The sequence below is a fragment of the Pungitius pungitius genome, chromosome 3, assembly GCF_949316345.1.
Source record: "Pungitius pungitius chromosome 3, fPunPun2.1, whole genome shotgun sequence".
Taxonomy (NCBI): Eukaryota; Metazoa; Chordata; class Actinopteri; order Perciformes; family Gasterosteidae; genus Pungitius; species Pungitius pungitius.
Window position 1 is genome coordinate 13024258 of NC_084902.1, and position 23240 is coordinate 13047497.

At 45.9% G+C, this 23240-nt stretch overlaps 1 protein-coding gene across 6 annotated transcripts in view; it reads right to left on the reverse strand.

Annotated features, from left to right (window-relative positions):
- robo2 (roundabout, axon guidance receptor, homolog 2 (Drosophila)) overlaps positions 1-23240 on the reverse strand; it is a 230599-nt gene that overhangs the window by 49070 nt on the left and 158289 nt on the right. For all 6 annotated transcript variants that reach the window (XM_062561233.1, XM_062561232.1, XM_062561231.1 and 3 more), the window contains exons 3-5: positions 3928-4085; positions 3630-3750; positions 3173-3311 (exon numbers count right to left, since the gene is read on the reverse strand). In XM_062561233.1, coding sequence (XP_062417217.1) covers positions 3173-3311; positions 3630-3750; positions 3928-4085 — 418 coding nt within the window. The remainder of the gene's footprint in view (positions 1-3172; positions 3312-3629; positions 3751-3927; positions 4086-23240) is intronic.

Genomic DNA, 23240 nt, shown 5'->3' on the forward strand with positions numbered 1-23240 from the left:
GACTGCAAGACCAAAGGGGCTCTGATAAGGCACAGGAGAGGGCACAGGGGTCCAGAGAGAATGAGGAGGGAGGGAGAGGCAAACCAAAGGAGGGACTGATGTGGGCCACACAGCGCGCCGGTAGCCATTGGGAGATAACACACACACACACACACACACACTACCCGAGTCTTTTCATTCATAGTCTATGTCAAAAATGCTTCTATTTGAAAACCGAGAGAGATGTCTAGTGCTCCCCTTGTCGCTCTCTGATGTAAGAGCAGCTACATGGGGCTTGAGGGACAGGTATTAATTATGGCTCTCAAAATGAATGCGTTAATCTATGTGATTGATGTGGCCGAGATTAATGCGATAAAATACAACTTTCTTTACTTACGGTGTTTGTGCAAATTTGGCCACATCATGGACAGACCTTGTATTACATTGACCTAATTAAATTAAAGGTCTATCAAAGTTTTCATAGTATATGTAGACATGCTAAAATCAAGCTGCTTGATAGATCTTCCCCTGTGAAGATGTACAAATCACTGTTTAGCAGTTATTGGTCCTCTAATAATCTAATGAGAGAACCATTGGTTCAACAGTTTAAATTCTGTGTGACAATGGAAAAAGTTAAACTCAAGGCAAAATGTAGTGCATTATGAGAGCACTGTATCACAATTTCAATAGATTGGTTGATCTAATATCACCTGCAGGTGCTTATTCTGTCTTAGCTTCTCAGACTTCCTATATCTAATTATATGTATGGAGGATTTCATGTATTCAGCACCAGACTCCAGTTCGGTCTTAGTCTGTCCGAAAATGTATAACACAATGTAAAAAAAGAGGATGATTTCATTGTGGGACCAGATTCTGTGCTTTAGAATTGAACGGAATAAATGAGATTCAAGGTTAAGCATCCATTAATTGGGCTGTGCTACAACTAAACGTGCAAAAAGAAACATGAATGACACATGCTTTGCTTTTGTAACTCAAGTAATGAACCACTCACTCACTATTTTCTGATTTAGATTAAGGTCAAGAGTCAAACCTTCAGTAGTAACGCACCAGTTGTTCCTTGAGATTTCTAATTATTTACACTGGCGGGACAGAATGAGAATCAAACGGTTTCATTAGGATATTCCTAAAATATTGCATTACAACAGACATCAATCTACATTTCCATTAAATCGCAGCACAAAAGCCAGTAGACCTAGAGGAATGTAGATAAGCTCGGCTAAAGTGAAACCAAAAAAATGACAGCAATATTGTCTTTGTCCTCTAATTGAAACTATTCTATTGCTGTGTCTCTGGCGTCCTGTTGCCCACAGAGACTGAAGCCAGTGCCATCCTGGTGTGCCTTGTGTCTGCGTGCCAACGTGTGCATGTGTTTGCCTCCGAGGCTGCTGGAGCCACTGAGCATATTAAGGACCCGTTTACTCAGCTGAGGCTCCATTTCCCTTCTTCCTAGTACACAACCTGTGTAAAGAGACCATCAAAGACAAGTTAAAACAGTTTCACTGTTGAAGACGGACTAAGTGTCTCTCTTTACAGCTTACCATTAATAATAAGGACGGTGCGACCTTTCCGGGTGAAGAGCGAGCAGAGAGCGCTTCTTGCCGGAGCACATCGTAGAGCCTGATCTTTAGTCGTCCCTTCATCCCTTCAGCGAAGACCACTACTGACACAGCTACAGCGTAATGATGACACATCGGCTGTGTGCCGCGCCAGCTGTTTGATTCTTGCCAATTAACAAACCTGAAACTATTCTTGCGTGGGATTTGAAGCGATTCCTCCGTCAGTCAGGGGCCAGCCCTGTTTCATGTTTATTAATTGAGGATAAACAGTAGAGAACTCATGAAAAGTTTTTTAGCTTAACAATACGCGCTTTCGTTTTGGCGAGCCACAAAGGCAGCAGAGAACGTCACAACTAGAATATCGCAGTCTTCAAGCTGGCTTTCTGCATCAAAGCAAAACTCGAGAAATTAAAAAGGAAAAAGTTTGATATTTACTGCCAATTAATTTCGGCGGCATTACTTTTTCAGTTATTTTCACAAATAAGGACGGTCCCTAAAGGGACGAGACAGTTAGGCACACGACACTCTACTGCGTTACCGATCTGTTAATTAGTGCACAAAACGGACTTGTTTTCCAGAGCCAACTCGCTCTCAGGGACATGAGTGAAATACTTCGGTGTGTTTGCCTTGGCAGCGCGCTCGCGTTGAACTGCCCAGTGAACCAAATCCTTATCAGACACAAACAACCCGCCCACGCTCAGCGCTGCGGCCAGCCTCGAGTGATGTCAGGTCCACCGAGTGGACCGTTTTATAAGGTGATCCAAGCAGTGTGTGACTGGCTCCTTGGCTGGGGACAAGAGCGTCGGTCTCTTTTGAAAGTCCTGCCGCGACGCAGCGATTGACTTTGAGACCGGTGACTCACCGCGAGGCAACAGGCCGACACGCGGCGCCCGGTAAACAACAGTATCACCGCGGTGTGCCGGCGGTGGCTTTTTACAGGAAGTCAGGCAGACTGTAGCTGGCAAATGTTCCTCTTTCTTTCATCAGGTTCTGTTTGAGTGCATGTGTCCTGTCAGCGGTGGAATACAGACTGAATAGGGTTAAATGTGTAAAGGAGGGTGTGATGTGATACTCTAAGTGTCCAAGGCGTCCGCGCCAAGATTTTCCCCTTAACAGCTGCACATGTACACATACAATTGAGGGCCACGTCATGCTCTTTGTATCTCTTGTCATTATAGCTGTCTCTGTCTGCTTTGCAAAGCGCCCTTTTTTTCCCTGCTCCTCTAGATGTCTACAGTTCATCCTACCTGCCCACTTTCCTGTCACTCAGTTTTAATTGTCTAGCCCAGTATAGTGTTCCTCCCCGTGCAGATCCCTGCCTTGACGAGAGACACTCCCTTCCCCTGTCATGGCGGCGTCTTCTTTAGGCACCCAAGGGCATAGTCTTTGTATTGGCAATGTTTAATGTGCATTGTGTGCGGGCCATGTAGCGGCCCCTGGCCCCGGCCAGGTGAAAACTGGCAGTGTGACTTATCGTTAGTGTGTCAGTGAGACTGACATCGACGTCTCTGTATCTCCATGTTAAGTGCGGCCTGTCACATCATTGCTGCACACACGCACGCGTTGGCTCTTTAAATAAATCATTTTCTTGAGAAAATTCTTGTAGGTGTACATACCTCCCACGGGGAACATCAATGTCGTCTTTCCTCCAGCGTATATTCGGCTGAGGGTCTCCTTGTACTTGGCATCGGAACTCCACCGTCTCCTCCTCCAGGACAACCTGATTGATGGGCCTCCGGAGGAAGGTCGGTCGCTCTGCAGGACGGGCACAGAGGAAAGAAATAGATCACGTTTTAATTTAATGTGGGTCAATTCCAGTGTGTGAATATAAAGGGCATGCGCTGTATCTGTCAACTCAATTCTGATCATTACCCTTTTGTAGTCACATATAATCTCTTCTACTGTCATTGTATGGGCAAGTTTGCTTAGGAATTTAAAAATCCTGATCTTTAGAATATTAAATTCAGATCTCAGCTAGGCCAATATTTAGTAAATGATAATGTACAGGGACACTCGAAAGCTACATGACTGAGAAGAATAAAGTTTCAGGAGGACTAGAGGAGTAACACTCACCAAACACTGTGACTTGTGCCGTCTCGCTGTCCCTCTCTCCGACCATGTTGGTACCCACACAGATGTACATGGCAGCATCGCTCTTTCTCGTGTTTGAGATCATTAGCTTCCCTCCTCGAATCTACAGAAAAAAACAGAAATTATTACATTTATTTATTATTCTTTATTTTCCAACATATGAAACACTGTTGAATGGGTTCAGTGACACTAGAACCAAAATGGCTTTTTTTTATCTTATGTGCCCTGGGATAATAACTTTTTGAGTCTGGGTATTAAAACAGATGGTAAAAGTACTCACAGTGATCCTGTCGTCCTTGTCATCAATTCGCACTTTGTCTTTCTTCCAGTAGATGGTGGGTTCAGGATGGCCTCTGGGAGGAACACACTCAAGGATGGCTGGCTCTCCTGCTGCCACCACCACATCTGTCGGGTTCTGTCTGAAGTCATCTCGCAGCACTAAGGAGGAAAAAAAAAGAGAAATGTATCATGACGAGTGCAGTTGTCTTGTATGACACTCAACACAAAGGCTGAAACATTTTTTTTAACTTTTGTCATATGTGTGCACAACACAGTGTGAATGTATGCTGCTCTCCTTGTGGTTCATTTAAATGGGATGTGCAGCTTGATCTGACAACGCAAGCACAAGTGAAAGCTAATTGGAGCTAATGGAGGTCCCTGTGGAGGGAGCAGAACAAACAGAAACAGAATGCCCTGAAGCCTGGTGTCACTCACATGTGATAGCTCACCATGGTGCAACACTGCTTCACTGTGCAAGCACGCACACACACACACACACATATAACCCAGATACGTGCTAATGCACACAACAAAAGACAGAGGGTGGTCTGATGAACAACTGTGGCCTTGTACCTAATTGCCTTTCCTCCCAGAGATAACCTGTTAACCCAATATAGTATTCAGCAAAGCACCCAGCACCAGCTCTTTATCAAGCGTGGAGAGCTGCTGTCCCACACAAACACGCACATATGGAAACATAAACATATTTCACAGGGATATCCATCCATGCCATTGAGTGAACACACACACACAATACCCAATGTGATAAAAAGGGACAAACCGGGGTCACGCTGACTATCTCCTGCTGTGTGCACTCAAACAGATCCCTCTCCATTTGATCTCCAATGAATCTAATCTGCGGAATAGCACTTTAGGAATTTCAGCTGCGGCGCGGTCCACCCATGCGCCATCGAGGGGGACATGATTCCTCTGAAGGATAAAAGGACTGAGCTTATTGTGTGGGCGAAGCTTGAAGACGCTTGAGGAGGGCCAAATTAAGGGCAGCGCCACAGGTCCTTATGTAAATTCCACGTAGCACCGGGGACAATGGTGGGGAGGGCCCGGGATTATAAAAGCGGATAACTGGTCCCTGCGCTCCATGCTTCTCTCATCCTTTCATTCAATCGCCTCGCCCTCGCTACAGAAAGCCGCGCAGCCATTGTCTTCTTATTTATTTATTTAGACCAAGGGGAAGAGAGGATGCTTTCAACCCAATTATCCTGGGGATGTACTGGGATACAGAGTGGGACTTTTGTGTGACATGAATTCTAATGGAACCTTTACACATGGGTAATAGGGGAGAATACTGAAGAGGCAATGGTGTTCTCTGTCTTATGCAGGGCTGTCCTATAAGAGCTCAGGTAATTAGCCATATCCAGCATGGCGGACCCCCTGGCCAGGGTGGGCACAACAGCCACCACTGCTGCGGTCTGTATTTGCATTACAAACAGGCATCCCGCAGGTCGAAATCATAGCTATGGTTGGACCAGACACAGACTGTTGTTTTTCAGATTGAGTTGGATGTAATTGCTCCTTTCCATTCATTGCTGATAGCACCCACGGGATTTTGTGAAATTCAATTTCCTTTGAAACGGAACAGTGACAAAAGAAACACACGTTAGGTGCATCATTAAGGCGTGTGTGCCACGCGGTCTAATCTGATCTAAAACTGCACGGTACGTCACAGAAAACGCATCCCGACCCAGCGTTCTGAATAAATACACAACATGTGTGAAAAAGAGAGAGCAAGCCACACAATCCAGCAAATGAAATAAAATACACACACACACACACACACACACACACACAGGATAAAAAGAAACGCTGTATTGCAAACACATGACACACCAGTGGTGAACGGAAGAAGCCCTGTGTGTTGCTTCGGGTTTCTCTGAGCAGATAAATGAGGGGAGGGGCCAACCGAGATACACATTAGTACACTTTCTAAGCCTAACCACAAGGTCATCAACGGCAACTTCCTACGATTAAGACACACAAACACATCCTCACCCAAATCCAATATTCATTCCCCCTTGCTTCATTACTGTATGAGCGTGTATCTCTTGGTGGCAGCCGGCGACTCCGTGGGCTCAAGTGCCCTTTGTCGGGGACCGTAATGCAAGAGAATACTTTGGATATTAGAATCACAACTTGACTGTTTCCTACGTTAATCTATGTGCAGGGCATCTGATGTGTGTGTATCATTAAGTGGTTCTGGTGTGTTTGCTGTCAGAAACTGAACTCCGACTCCAAACTCCGAGGCCCTGTAGGCATTCAAACCCGAATCATCCAACAGACGTGAGGTAATTGCCTTTCTATTCCCCTGAAACACTCAGCTCTCCTCTCGCTGAAAACATCTCACCTCCCAGGGAGTTTTGGGGGGGGGGGGGGCAAACTCTGCCGTCTTGCTTACTTGCTGATTAATATGTATATATTTCTACGTTTACACCCATCTGCTCACAATTGCTACAGCTGTCAATCCGGGCTCCGGGCTAAAAAGAACCCATATCTGAATAATATTAATCTGCCCTCGCCCCTCGGATTGTATTTTTATTTATTTATTTCCCAAATATCAGGAGAGTGGGCTGACTTGAATGAAGGAGCATCAGGCAGGGGGCAAAGCATGGTGCAGCTGGCACTGTTTCAATACCTTCAACTTCTGGCGAAGGGAGGCAGCTTTGCAACGCGCAACCCGTGAAGCAGCCGAGGGGTTCCGAGCGGAGGTCTTTGCCAAAATATGAACACAAAGGGAGACACCCACACAGTTACTTTGTAAACCAGGTTGTCCTGCTTTGGCAGGGGGGAGCCTACGCCAGCAACCATTAGGGAGGTCCGCCTGCTCGTGTGCGCCCGTGGGTTCCGACCCGAGAAAGAAATCTGCCCGATGCGGATACGCGATAGCACAAACGCCCGCCACCATGGCGCCGGGCAAGGACAGGTGGGGGGGGAGAGATATTTTTTGTACAGTTCACCCCTTTTTTTTCCCCCACCCAAGATATTACTCAGCGGAGGGTGACACCGCATGTCGGTAAGATTAGTGGAGAGCCTTGACTGAAGCGTCCAGCCTGCATACTGAGATAAGTGCTGACAAATGCGTTCACCTACAGGAGCGCACCTGGCGTCGGCTCAGGAAAGGTTGCGCTCGCGCCGCAACACCACAGACTGATGTCCTGCGTTTTGACATTCACATTACTTTGGTACACACACTCAAAAAAGGTATGCACATACCCGACAAACGATAAATGTTTCTCAAAAAAGCTGCGGGGCTTGGTATTTCATTTGTAATACTGCAAATGTGTATGTTTGCGTGGTTGTTATTACAGTTCTCTCCCTAGTCACTGCAGTGAAAGACCCTCCGTGCTTTCACAGATCCTGGGTCAGGGGCTAAGAAACACCGAGAGAGAGATTGCAGCAGCTAGTAGCCCTAGGTCATACCTCGGCGCCCAGGCCAACCACCTTCTATTCCACACTGATTAGAAAATAAACCATGCACAGACGCACAGAACCTCGGAGAGCTGCAGAGAGGTTGCTCCAAGCTATAATATCATTTTGTTCGAGTGTTTTTTTTTTTTGCACTTCATCCGGCAAAGTGCTATTACAATACCGCCATTTTCAATTCCACCCCGAGAGAAAAGAGACAATATATATGTCACTTGACAAAACATACCAAATCCACTCTATTCGCTGTCATTGGGGTTTTGTATTACTGTTGACGCTCAAGGCAGAAGAAGGATAAAGCCACACTATATATTACTAAGCAGTGAAAGGAGATGTGCCCCATTTGTCAGGATGCAAGATGTTTCTCCGGGTCTGATTCGCTCATTTGCCCTCCCACCGGCAGCTAACCTTTGGCCCCCCGCCCCCTCACCCCCCACCCAGATGCAGAAATTACCCCCTCAGCAGGCAGGCAAGCAGCAGGTTCACCCATATCCCCCATATTCCTCCACTGAGGTGTTGGAGGTCAGACCAGAGAAACAGCTGCACAAATATGGCCGGCTGGCGTCGCCCAAGGCTCCAGCTCCTATGAGAACCGAGACTCCCATCACCAGCACATCGCATTACCATCTCTCTCTGTCGGTCTTACTCCCTCATATCAATATCAGAGGTCATTCTGTATCTTTCCTTCTTCTCCCTCCTCTTAGGTCCTCTTTGGCTCCAATCATTGTCCAACGCGTTGCTTCCTGGCCTTCCCTCCGCTCGCTTTCACGTGCTTGTAGGAGCTTTCTCTGCACAGACTGCAGATGAGGTTTCCCAGATGAAGCCATATATACATGCACACCCAATCATCCCCCATAGACCTTGGCCGAGCCTGATATGATCTCCACCACCATTCACCCTATCTGTAAATCCGGAGCCAAGGGATGTAAATAGCGCTGTCACTTTCACAGATAAGGGTGGAAATATGGAAAAAAATGGAAGGTAAGGAGAATCACGGTCGGGGGCGCAACCATAGAGGGGGGATATCACAGGTGCCGAGACCATATTAAATGGTCGTCTTTATTAAAGCCTTGTATGAAAAAAAAAAAAAAAGAGACGGAGCGTGTGAGATCTGGCAAGCAGGCGTAACGCAACACAACAGGGGATGAGGAAAGGATGTCTAATCAAGGTCAGACTGAAGACGAGTACAAAGGTGCTGAATAAACGGGGCCGACTGTAAACAAATGGACTGCATTCGATAAAAGGCATACCACACATTGTGCCTGCACCCCTGAATCACTAGACAAGCCTAAACAAACATCCTTATTCAAACAGCAGCCTCGTTCAAAGCTCATTTTCCTTTCAAGCAGCACCTATAATTTGGCCTAACAAGCCCGAGGGCAGAACAATAACGACAGTCAGACCACAGTTGGCGATTCTTCTGACCGACCCGGGAAAAATGTGTGTCGTTCCTGAGAAACAATATAATTGACTCTTGATGAACCTCTTTGCTTTAACAATTCCAACACACACACACACACACACGTTCTCTCCCTCTCTCTCTCTCTCTCTCACACACACACATACGAACATACACAATTCAATTTAGTCTAATCCATGCTTTATGGTAATGTATAGCTCATTAAAATGTTAGTTAAAAACTCATTAAAATTCACTTGAAGAAGTAATGGCTTCATTACAGTAATATGCTGAAAAGCAAAGAAAAAGACAAGGACAAGGAGAAGAAAGAGAGCAGAGAGCGACAGCTTTCTAATCACTTAATTGTCTCTAAAATGGAATACATTTGCATAATAAATAACGATGCGCTCTATCCTCCATTCCATCTTTCTTTCTCCCTCCTCGCAGCACTCTGTAATTAACCGCCACAATTAAAGATGCGTTTTACCCCCCAAAAAATGATTTTGGTGGCCACTCCAGTTTTCATTCTGTTGTCTTGTTTATGGTCGGGAGTGTGTTTGCGAGGCTTGGCAGACGCAAACACTACGCCGTAACTGGAGCCGGCTGATACTGACAAACAATATGCCCATGGGTCTTTGTGCCTGCTCTGATAAGGCATGATGTTGTGCTGACGCTTGTGCCCAGTCCAGAACGCACACTTTACAGCCGGAAGGGGGAGTAAGACGTGAAAATGGAGGAGCGGAAGGGGAGGGAGGGGTTGAGAGAGATGAAGAGTGGGATTGATTTCCTGCCAATCCCAGCGCAGGGACAGCACAGACAGGGTTAGTGAGGCATCACGACGGAGCGGGTGGGTCTGCTTCCTGCATGGGGGTAAAGGAGGAGTGCAGAGGAAGTAAAGTGAGAAGAAGAACGGGAGAGGAAGAAGTGCACTCAGGCAAACAGGCAAATGTCTCCTGTTAATGTCTCCTCTCTTAGTGTCCCGTTGCATCAGCCCCGTCTCAACATGACGAATAACATGGTATAGGAGCTGCTGGAGCTTTGGTGTAACAGTGGCACGTGGAGGGTTGCATGGTGAACATGCAGAGACCGCCAGGAAAAGCTTCTCACTCTGCGTCTTGTTGCAACTGCAGGTTTTGATTCTTCTCCAGAACAACGTTGTGGTAAATTGAACTCTGGCGGTTCCATAGGTCTCCAAAATTTGAAGAGGACAAGTCACCACGACCAAGCTGCTGGATAAAAATAAGAGGTAATTCCTCAAGACATATTCTCATTGTTGCCAGTTGAGACAGCGACACTGGTAATATTTTCACCTTGTACCTAGTACTGGATACGACTGCTGTGGCAGAAACTACCACAGCGATATGCATTCGAAAACTCTAGATCTGTACTTGAGATCAAAATGATATCCCTGTGTGTATTATGTACAGGACAGCCCACGGGTCTCGGAAGATCAAGGGCATGTAACTTTTTTTCTCAATAGTAAAAAGAAGAAGAAAAAAAGATCAATCACCATCAATGTTTCAATGTTTCATCCCCTCTCTCTCGTCCCATTTTTCTGCCACGAATAAAGCCAATACAAAGCCCTTAAAGATGTATTCTGTATTCAATCCTCACCTCCTCCTTCCCTCACATCCAGTGCTATAGCGAACATATATGTAAAAAACACAAAATGACCTGGATCTAAATAAAAAGTTGGGAATCCTGTTTTAATGTGTGTGCCCTCAGCATATTGGTGTGAGCGTTGGCCTAATGACATGCAAATAGCGACCTTCCTCCGTGAAAGATAATCCCCAGGATGCTGCTGAACTCGGTCCGGGCTAGAATCCCTCAGAGATCGCACAACACACACACACACACACACACACACACACACACACACACACACACACACACACACACACACACACACACACACACAGAGACAAAAACACACACACACACACACAGACACAAGCTGAAGTGTGGTACAATTCCACGGGCATCTCTGGTGAAAATGAAACCCCTGCAGTCAACTGTGTGAATCTTCATATCATCTTTAATAGCTTCCCCCTCTTTTTTTTTTCCTTAAGCGAGCCTATTTCCAGCAGCTCCTCGCGTGTCTGTTTTATTGTTTTGGTCTATAATTGGATTGGCAGTAACGGTGAGCAGAGAGCCGTTAAGATCTTGTAAAAGGTGTCACTCTGCTCTGCCAGCTCTGTTTTAATTAAGCTCTCGGCTGGAGTTGAGCAGCATTAATCTGGCTCGGTGTGATGAGCCTCACGTGCAAGTGGGTCCACCGAGGAGTGCAGGACGGACAGCGACAGGAACGTGTTTTCCAAACGCTGTACTTGGAGCGGTTTAATGGAGGCGGCCTCCTTCCCTTCGCCACCAATATACGTGAAGGTTGTGGGAGACATACCTTTTCAGTGTGTTTGTGTGCACGTATGCCTGTGACTCCTTGTGCTCATTGTGACAGAGCCCCTCCCACCAGCCATGTGGGCGTCGTGTGGGCATTGGTGCAAGCCCCACGGCAGCACAAACTGGGAAACAGACTTTTACGACCACTCAGAGCGCCGACTCGGCTCAGTCACTGAGTCACAGCTGTTATGGCCTTGCAAAAGAGCATAAACAGGAGACTAAAAGAACACCACACTGCTCTAAATACAAAACTAATCCTTTTTCTTTTTCTGTGTGTGCGTGTGATAATCTGTATGTCAGGTTGGTTGCTGTAGGCAGTGCTGTACGTGGCATAATGATTAGAGAGCTGTTCATCACAGTCCCTGCCTGCCCCCCCCCCCCTCTATCCTCCTAATGGCCTCCTCAGATCACCTTTCCTTCAATCAATACCGCCTAAAAGGAAGAGTCCCACAGCTAAGGACACTTTGCTCGCCACTGTAGATCACAGGTGACACATTTTCCATACCAGGTATCCTCCCCTGGTTCTGGATCAGAACCTTCACAGAAGACTTTGAACCACTGCTGAAATCCATTAAATGAAAAGGTCTGGTCATTTTCTAGGTGGGTGGTTCGGCGGGCGGTTCATTCAGTGATGATTTGTAAGCACAGGACGGCTGTGGTCTGTCAGTGTGACGAACAGAAACCAGGCAGCAGATGAGGCGGGGTGTTAAATCACATACAGCCCAGATGCAGAGACATTCAAAGAGATTTATTGATCATTTTATAGATCTCCACTCTTGAGGAGGAGCAAAAATTTAACTGGTTACGGAGATGACCTTTACACAGCCTCAACTATGGCTCCCGAATTCTTCCCCCCCCCCACCGTCTCCATCACAGAGTGATGGATACGGCGAGCTGTTCATAATTTAAGAGGACGAAGCTATTCACCATAGTCAGAGTGTGCATCTGAAAAAGTCCCTCTCTGAATAAACAGCACGGCTATCCTCCTGAAGACGTGCTTTATACTTTACATGTGTCTGCTGGAGATTGACTGCTGCACATAAGATCTAAATACTTGGAATAAAAAGTAGCAGCACGCTACTGCCTGCTCAGCAAATCATTGCTGCATTAGGCTCACCTCAGCAGCACACAAAAAGTTCAAATTCCAAGTGTCTGTGCTGCAGTTTGCATAGAAAGCGCACGGCAGAGCATCGCACCAACAGCACTCACAACAGGCCGATTCCAACTAAATTGCACTGAAGTATCAGGAGACCGCGGCTCAGAAAAATCCAATCAAAAACGCTTGGAGAATAAGAAGATTCAGTGTGTGGCTGATTAGCGGGTGTGTGCGTCGGCGCGGCTAGCGTCACACTTCAACGTGTGTGCCGAAGTGCTCTGACATTAACCGTCTAAGCGGAGCGTTTAAATGATTCGCCGGTGCCGTACTATGCTCTGGCGCGGTTCCGTGCGCACGGCAGTCCGGTTGCTTATTTCGCAATGCAATTTGTGTTAACTGCATTACAGAGGAGTAATTGGGTTAGTTCCATCCGTAATCAGCTTACCGCCTCGGTGCAGCTGGATATACCTGTGCGCCGGGCTTATGTAACCTGCGTGCTAATGAGGGGAATTTCATCAGTTTGTGTGCAACAACCCTGGTGTGTGCACGTGTCGATCCATGCTCATATTATCATGCAAATCAAAAATAAAAAAAACGATCTGAAACACACCACTGGTTGCCATGCTTAGGATCTGTGCAGAGTGCTGCATCTAAGCCATTTCTGCTCTACCCCGGTTTGTCATGTTCCTCCCGACATCCTTTAAGGGAGCACATCGTTTTCATAATGTGTGGCTACTAACAACTTGTCCGTTGCATATCTCTATAGGCTGAGGTTAATCATCTAGGCAAAGGAACACAGTTAATGAGGCACCTTCTAACCTGTGGCCATTTTGGAGTTTCGACAGTATTGACTGCACTGCAGATGGGATAAGATATCGTTGGAGGGCACCGATGACCTACATAGCAAGGACAAGACAGTGGCTCAACAGCAGCACAGCACAATGATCCCACAGCTCTCGGGGGCACAGATTCTGCAGCAAAGACACAACGCTAAAAGACCCTGTGTGTGTGTGTGTGTGTGTGTGCGTGTGCGCAAGGATTTCCATTTCCACCCACGCAGTGTCTTTTATCTTTACAGTACCCATCTTTTGTATCACCCAGTAGAAGAATCCAGTCTGCGACCAGCTTTATACTGTTACTACAGCCAGCTGATGTGCAACACACAATCAATACTGATTTCACCTGGCAATTAGCTAATAATTCAAGGAGCCAAAAACTACTGAGGCAGAACTCCTGAGGATAAATGGTGGGAAGGGGGTGGAGTGGGCATCGCCGTGGTCTGACACATGTCAGCTGTGAATAATGCGGCAGAAGATAACATCAAGTGTGTTTCAACCACAGAGAACGTAGACGGCATTAGGGGGCATTTCTGATAACATGCTTTAAATTAGGATGCAGACTAACGTGATGTTGACCTGAAGTGCTCATTGGGAATAAATAACCAAAGGAATGCTTTATTTCTTTTAAGATTAATTGTAATTCTTTTGAGAAATGATTCCGAATAATTTCCAGTCAGTAATTTGGTACAAATTACAAAGACAGTAAGGGTTTAACATATATGAACAATTAAGTTGACATCAATAAATAAATAATTATCTAATATATACTAGGATCGACCTGATTTCCCGGTAGTTGCATATCTTACGAAGACATTTTACAAGAAACGAGAAAAACACAAGAATGTTTTATTTATTACATTTAGAACTATATAATACCTGATCTGAAATATAATTGTCTCCTACTCCTAAGGATAAAACCTTAAAGTAGCCTTTGAACCGCCCTGAAATCAGTTCAATTCTGAAGACAACTCCATCTAACGCTTGGATCAAAGGTGACTATCTTGCCATTTAAGATACAAGGCTCTATATTTTTTTGGATTAGTTCCAGGTCCTTGAAAGGTCACCGTGATACAATGACATTTGAAATCGTCATGTCTAACCCCAAAAAGCGGGCCATTGGGGAGCCATTAGGAGGGCCGGTAGTTGCGGTGGACATTTAGTGCGGCTGCATACACCATTTCTTGCCTCTGCTGGAATTCCTGATTGCACACACACACATCTATGATAAAGGCACGCACATACAAAACCTATACAAACCCCCTATATGTCTGAACACGGAAACAACCAGACGCACTGTCCCCTGGGTAATGAGAGTGCGCTGTGAGACTGTGGTTGCTGTAAAAATAATTAGTGTGTGTGATTTCATAAATCCTCTGAGAGAGCCACACATATAGATAACGGCTTTCACAAGGGTGCGTTTGGCATGTCTGGTGATCTGCCCCCTGCTGGACACACACAGCCAAGCAGGTACATATTAATAAATGATTGTGATCATGCATTCCGGGTTAATGTGTTCTCCATAGGAGGCTCAATCAATATAAGTATGAGAGTAAAATATCTACCTGTCTGTTTTGGCGAAAAAGGTTCATTCATTACACTATACATGAAAACATTAGGCAACGTCTTCCTTAGTAACAACAAGCCAAGAACCACATGTTGTACGTGTTTGTATTTCAGCATACATGCATCTGGTAGATATCTGGTGGTGCAAGAAAAACGCCTCCCCCTGCCTCCACCCCGCGTAATTAAACACAGATTAGGACTGTTTCCAGCTTCTGCTCCGCACGTTTCAGAGCTGGATTTTGTTGCTTTGGAATGACCTGGAGCAGAAGAATTAACTGGCGGATCTGACGGGGTCACAAAGCACCCCTATGCCTGTTTTCAAACACCTCCATCTCCCACATTTAAAGAGCAGGACAGAGTGGTGGGAATCGCAGCCGCTGTGCTGTGCGAGCCTCTGCTCCACCGCAGCCGTCAAAAAAAAGGGGCTACTTCTGCATTCATGTGCCGCATCACTCGGGGCTCTTTGATGCCACGGATCGCTGTCACTGAGATGCTGATGCTGAGGACATACTGTATGGCTGGAAAATATTGTAAAATAACAAGGATTCCAAGACAAATGTGTGCGTTTGTGTGGTCCTAATTTAGACAATTTAATTAGTATAGATTAGCTGATCATTTTCAAACGGTATTAGCATTATTGAATATCAAATGACATTTTATTGATATTCCTCCCAATATTATTGACTTCACTGACGCTGAGGATGGCCCTGCTCAATATGAGTCAAGAGCTAAGTAGCAATCCAGCCAAGAGACAGAGGAGGAGACAAAGAGGAGCAAACAGAGAAACATAGTGAAGTATGTTTTCACCATCTTTCATTATTCAGCCTCAAGCCATGAATAACTGAATAACTAAATCCATGATAGCAGGGGTGGAGGGCTGTATTTTCATAAAGCATGTCTGAATGTGGGGGAAGCGTAACAAGCCAGAGGAAAGAATCCTCCTCCACCAAAAGAGGTCTTTAAATGAAGAGCTAGAAGCTCCACTCATGCATGACTGCCTCCTCTGCGTCCATTCCAACGTGGACCTCTGCACCCCCCGCCCTTTCAGCTGGGGCGCTCAAAAAAAAACAAAGAAAAAAACAACGATGCTTAAAATGTCCATTACTTGTAAGGAGTGAATAGGATGCCTTGGTCAGTGGGAGAACCATTGTTATTATAGCTACTATTAAGCGGAGAGAGGTGACAAGTGCGCATTCTGCCCCCGATGTCCCCCCCGCGCCTCGCTGACAGCCAGCACTTAGCATTCTCCACGGGGAGCTGAGATCTCATCAGGTAATTGTTGCGTGTTTTACTTAAACATGACCCCGGCAGCAGTGTGACACGGACGAGACAAACAACACATGTGTGCGTGTGTGCTTTGTCGCGTCGGAGCGCAAACGCCCTTGTCCAGCTGAAAACCCTGTCATTAAACACAGATAATCAGTGGGCACTTATCAATCGAGGTCTCGTACAATTGAAGTCAGTAAACTCATTTGTGAGAAAAGGAAGAAAAAAAAAAGAAAATTTGCAGTTTAAAATGGCCTTTTCCAATTCATCTGCTGATTACCATAATCACTGCATGGCTGAAAATACTTAGTAAATGTGTGTGCTATTAATTCCAGCAATTATGGGAGCTAAACGCAAATGGCTTGCGAGTGTGGACGGACCCGTCGATAGAGCTGATAAAGCACAAATAAACCCAGTCTTAAGCTTGTCGCTGTCGAATGACCCTGCGGCTTTGCTTCATCATTATTCTCTTATGAGTTTTACACAAGCAATTGAGGAGGAAAACCTTGCTTGCGTTTCTACTCTACATGCCAACAACGGCGCCTGGGCCAATTTACGGAGGTCGTTTTAACTGTGAGAATGGATTGAAATGTGACGGACGCTCTTCTCTACAGCCCCTCCAGCATCTGCCTCCCGACCGGGCCTCACGCCGTAGATCACTCTCACGTGAGCCCTCACTGCACCGTCGGAAAAGCAAATTCCCGCCGCCATTAATAGCGGGCCACTCATGTCTGACTTAAACGAACGTACAGGCTATCAATTAGCTCGGGTCAGGCCGGGCGTTAGTGTACTCCAGGGGAATGGAGAGAGGCATCCTGAAGAGATTCCCGGACAGTGGAGATGGATGATACCTGACCCCGTCATTGAGTCTTTCCTTTTTCTTTTCTACTTTAGTTTTTTCCTCATCACCTAAAATATTCACCTGCCTGAGAGCAAGTTTTCTTTACTCTTGACTTGATTTCAATAGGAAGGCATACCTCAGCTTCGTAAAAAAAACAATGTAAAGACTAAAGCTTGTGCTTAGCACACATGCATGTATGGTTCATACACAATGAACAACCACCTAAACCTCATGATACCTCGATCAACTATTTTCTGCACAACCCCTTGCATCTTCGTCTTGAATATATTCATGCATGCACCTGTCTACCCTGTTTCCTTGATGGGTTCATTTCTCTCCCATTGCCTGCTGTGTGAGTGACCCTGGCGACCCGGGAGAATCTCTTAACAGGTTCCCATTGCCCATCAGAATTGATCGTTCCACAGCACCCTGTCAGACGCGATCAATACATCATTCCTTCAGTAACGAGGCCCCGGTAGCTTGCCGCCTCTTCCTTCCCTGCATCGCTTTACTTCCATTGTATTATTATTTCTCACAGCGGATCGATGCAGGCAAACAGGCTCACTGTAAACCACACCACAATTAGAGCAGAGTCTAATCTTCTTGTTGACTCCATCTCCTTCACAACAGCCAGCGAAAGAAAAAAAACACAAATGATAATGAAATCTAATGGGATTCTGTGGAATTAAATCACTTAAACAATGAAGAGGGCCCAGCATGAGCTCTGAACCAATAAAGATCCCGATAGAGGTATATACCAGTCAATATCTCATATGCTCCTAGGCTTAACAAGAGCAGCTTTTCTTCACAGCGGTGCAGCATTTGGTCCCGCTGCTTTCAACAGGAAAAGGTGAAACGTAATTGTAAAGGTAATGGGCAAAATATGTTATAATAGCAAAGAAAATCCTAAGCAAGCATTTACTCATGCTAGCACACACGTTTTGTACGTGCACATGTGTGTACTATCCCAGATCGTCAAATGTAAGTCGTTGAGTGAATCTCTGGCGAATAAAATGACATTCCTTATAGTGAGCACAGAAAATTACATGCTTTGTAGTATTAATCTCATAAGAAATTTCAAGCCGTAATGAGGTTAATTTCATTAGGGGTAAGTATTTTTTTTTCCTCCAGATCTTCAATAGCATCCGATTCCTTTGTCCCTCTATCAAACATGCAGGGGTTTTCCAAAAGTGAGGTTAAAACCGTCAGTGACAATGAGAGAGCTCACTCCTGCAATGGCAGCTGGTTTACGCAGGGTACAGTACAGCTAATCTGATCATTGAACTGTATATTTAACACGCATGTGTAGTTTGGCATGGGTATGAGGGTAGGCCTGTCTAAGAGAGCAGCACCGGCGACGCGATAAAAGCTGTCTGCGCGGTGCAGGCTGTGCACGGGGCAGCAGTGTGGAACTGCAGCAGTAATTAGCGAACCGGGCCCCAAGCACCCTGTGAAGTCCAGCCTTTGAAGGAGGGAGCTGAGACCGATCGGTGGCCCCTCTGATGTATGTTTGTGAATCTTTCAAGGGAGTGAGAGCTGCTAACGAGGCCTCATCTATTACCATTTGAGATGTAATTAGCTTTGTTGGAAGAATGGAACGGGGCCAAGCCAGAGTGGCTCAATCTGGGATCAGGTTGCCTCCTGTCCCACAAGGCGGCACCAGCAGGAGGATGAAGTGAGAGAGTGGAAGGAGATTCCCTGGGGAGAAGGGAGGGCCTCAGCAACCCTGACACATAGGCTAGCCAGACACATAGCCACCATACTAGAGCACAGGGGTGAATCGAGACTGGCATCACCAGGCCCTTTGTTGAAGAAAGGGGGCCTCTAAAACAAACATATGCACATGTTGCATAGGCCCAATTAATCAAGTTAAGTGTCTGCTGCTGTGCTTTCTGGTCCAAGTTTTTGCTTTTGAGTAGGCAAAACAACACTTCCATCCCATAAATCCAATATTTATATATCTTCTTTGTTGGTGCCTTTACATTTGTGTAAAGTTAGTATGGGACGTCACATGTGACGTTATGTGGCATCCCCAGGAGTAAAGTCCATTTACGTCCACACCTCAGAGGGACATTGAGATGTCCGAACCAGAACGGGACCTCCTGCTATCCTCAGCAGCATTTCACCATTAGCCTCCTCCTCTCTTCTTGACCTTCTATGTGTGTGTGTGTGTGTGTGTGTGCACTGGTCTTAAGCGACAGATTAGCAGCCAATCTTTGCCTCTAAAGTTACTGCAGGGGTGAGGTCAGGTGTGACTCCTGCACTGTGGGCTGCTTTAGTTGACCTTTACCCCGTTAGAGTTCGGTTGCCAGCCTCCGGGTGTCTGTGAGGGCCATAAGGGTCATGACTGTTTTCACCACACATCAGCAGTGATTTAGTGGCAGCTAATGAGCCATAAGTCTTCATCAGGTCTCACCCTACACACGTACAACCAACGTATCACACGATGGAGGCATTACATGCTACATGGTGGAGACACCATCTAAACACATCTCGTTGTTCCTAAGCCCCCTGTCCAAACATGACTCTGACGGGACTAAGACCCACTGACAGCTAGTGAAAACTTAAGAGACGAAAACATGGAGCTTGCATGGTGCAGCCCCCTCTCTAGAGAGTAACAGGAGTGGGAGGCAGTGTGGCTATCAGTAGAGACCCTAGTCAGTGTCAGGCCGAGACATTTTTTTTCCTTCTCTGACCCTCCCTGTTGCCACTGGGGTTGTTGAACTAGGACATGTGGCAGGGCTGCTAGATTCAGAATGCAGCATGGAGACGATGAATCACTGGGGCCTTTAAGGCTCCCCACCTTCTCTCTCTGTCCTATAGACCCACTATTAATGAGCAGCGACCGCGGCCCGTCCACTACTCGCGTGGCCACGAGCTAAATTACCAGCCGTGAATCAACGCAGCATTTATGGGCAACCGCAAATTAAAGTGGCTAAATCTGCAAGGACAACCAGACCTCGTAGAAACAGGAGGATCACAGAATGGGCTGAGAACGGGAGCTGAAGAATCCAATAAGTGTGCAAATGAACAGAGAGAAAAATATATAGTAAACTGTTCTCAGTGGACATATTTGGTCTGCTGTGAGTGATCGGATCCATTGTGGACAGATGCCAGGAACGGCACCTGGGCACTTAAGAGCACCCAAACAGAAAAAACATGCCAGATTTATAAAAACAAAGAAAAAAGGAGAGACCGACTAATATTAAACCAGACCGAAGCATGGTAAGATAATAAATAAGTGAACCAACAGTAAAACTGAGGAGGGAGGGGGGGGGGGGGGGAGGCTTTTAAACATTTAAAGACAGCGAGCAGGAGTTGCAAGATGACCTGTAATGGGGGGGGGGGGGGGGGAGTATAAGCCTGATCAAATAAAAGTAACCTCACTCCACTTAGGCGTCAGACAAAGAGGTGCTTTAAGGGGTGCTCGAGCAAAATCACCATAAACATCCCAACATGCTTTGTGTCTGCAGCTGTTTCAATGTTCCCTGTTTGCTTCTCACACTGAAATGAATGAGGGAATAAAATCAGTAAAATACTTTCATCAAGAATGTTAACAGGCGTGAATGTTGGTTTAGAGAAGGATAAAAAAAGGTTGCACTGTGTGTTAAAAAAACGGTAAAGTATGACGATTATCTGTAAAGTAATTACCAAACCTTCTAATCACAGGCTTAGAAAGAGAGAGGGCATAACCCTTCCTAATTACATCTGCAAAACCTAAGGATGAAGCAATTCAAAGCCTGGTTGGCAGAACCAGATGTTTTTTCAAAGCTCTATCTAAAATGATAGCAAAAATCCGTTTCTATTTTGTTCACTTAAATACAGTAAATACTTTGAGTGGATGGATTTGGCCCCTGGCTCAAGTATATGACTTTAGCCTAGCTCTAAAAGAGATCGGTGTATCTTAGTAACAAAAAGTATTGTCGTCACTGTGTGAGGCAATCTAATGGATTGGTTTACTGGAATCCGAGCAGCTGGTCTTTGAGTTGGTGCCAAATAGAGGCGTTTAGATAAAACAGAGAGCCACTGCTTGCTTGATTTAATGTGGAGGATGACTTTGAGTACGTGGGCCTTATGCTGTGGCTCTACCTTTCTGATGGAGACAATGGCCTTTTGTAGGTCATTGTGCTTTTGACAGGATGTCAGTAGGTGTCAAACTTTAAACGCTTCAAAATGGGCCCCCAGTAAAAGTGCCTTGGGACCAGACCACTCACCCTCCTTCCATCTCACTGGTGACAGTCCACCACTGAGGGAGAAACAGTCTAATTTCACTGCTGGCTGACGACCATTCAACGTGAGTGATGAGGGAGCAGGCCCTTGCGCACTTGTGTGCACAGACATCTATACCATGTACACACCATAGCGCACACACACACACACACACACACAGAAAATGATACTAAAACAGTAAACTCAAGGCAAGGTTGTCTTGACAGGCCCATTAACTGGCCTCTGCCTGCCATTTCAGTTGCGTTTCACACCCTCCAATTCCAGAAAAATATACTGGGCTGCAAAGCCTTACTGTACACGCTCCAGTGCACCACGGCCCCTCCGAAACCATCACTATCCAGTGGTCTGTCCTCTGCTTGCACCCCCATTCTCCCCCTTCATTATCGTGCTGAAAACTAAACTGCCTCAGCGTAATAGGCTGCCAGTGCACCTGCCATCCGATGCTTCTGAAGGTGAGGGTTGATAGAGAATACTCAATGCCCTCTCAGGAAAAGTTAGAGGCAGTGAGTGAGACATGACCAGATATGGGGCAAGGGGGGGCCCTCTGGGGCTAGCGAGGCCTCCACTGTGATAGACCCTGATGAAGATAAATGGACAGGACCAATATGGCCTCCCGTGCGGCAGGCTATCATCTACAGGAAAAGGGGGGTTTTGGGTGGCTGCTTGGATGATGGACACGCAGCCTAATTGGTGACCTGCAGGGTCGCAGGTTGGTAGGGGAGGCCTCTCCGCTGACTGAGTGGCATGAGTGTCAATCCATCCTGAGCAGCGGTCAGAGATCAAGTTATCTACAGGGGGAGTGTCAAAGGGACCCGTGTCGGAGAAACAGCCCGTTTGCGGCGCTCAGAAAGGCGACGTTAACATGAGATTCTACGGCAAAAACTACAGAACCCCTTTGATAACAGAAAAAAAACAATACGAATTGTGTTACACTTCTGGAAACGTTTTGAGACTGATGAAGTGATGATGACACAAAAGAGGGCTATTCTTTGTTTGTGGTCTGTCTGGTTGGCTCAGCAGTGAATATCGTACATTGCGCCCAGAGTAAAACAGGAAAAAAAGGAGCTCTTGTTGAACACTAATCCGAGACAGGGTTTGCCCTCTGTGTTCAGTTATTTTGCAGCAGCTGGAGGGGAATTGATCACATGCCTGAATTAATACTTAATCATAGCACCCCAGATGCTCTTAGCTGGGGCCCGTGTCCACCGCTGAGCAAACATGAGCGCCACAAAGAAAGAGGTTAGGGTACAAGCAGAAGGCCAGAACAAAGTGCATTATATAGTGGTGCTTTGTGCTTCTCAACGGTCAACATGAACAAATACATAGACATGGACCTGCACGCATGGACGCATTCCCAGATACCCATCACTAGCTGTTACATGCACCCACTGAACAGAAAGCTTCCAAACTAACTGCATTTCCCATTGAGATGATCACTGTCGGACATTTTGTCTCCTTGTCAGTTTGTGCCTATTTCCATCCAAGATAATCATGTACAAAGCCTCTGCGTACTATTATCATTGGAGGAGAATGTGTCAAAGTGTGCTGCTCGGCCTTAATGGACAGCAAAAAGAGTGAAAATAATCATGTGTAGGAATGTCAACATGTTTCCCCATGCTACAATACTAAAGTGACACTACAAAAAAACAGGATGTGTACATGAAAGGCGTCAGTGTTCATGCTGCCATTGGAGAGTCCATTCAGACAGAAAACTGCAGTACGACTGTGTATGAGGGGTTTTCACCAGTGACTGACATGGCTAATCACACAGGCCTCTGATTGGAGAAGAATGGGACAGAGATCGCCATTAAGGTAATCCATGTGAGAAATGGTTGTAAACCCTGTTATTTGCTACCAAGGCAACAGATGGAAGCACATTCATTGTTGCGTCTCACCAGAGATGACAAATTATAATGCTGTCCACAAATGAATATTTTGTCTTTTCATTGTGGAGGACGATTATGCTTTCATAAAGCCAGTAAAAACAAAGCAAAATAATGTAACGTTTGGTTTGATGAATGGTAAATGTATCAGACCAATTTCCTAAATCACCATTGTTTTCTTCCCTCTTTGGAGCAGTTGGAGTATAAACCGCTAATGTTTCATCCATTTCCATTTCATCTGACTGCGCACTAAAAATGATGTATGCAAAAGTAACATACTGGGGGCTGTCAGGCCCCTCCATGCCCAAGGAGGAGCTATAAAGTGCTAGCGTGCTTTCTGGGAAAACAAAGGAAAAATGAGAC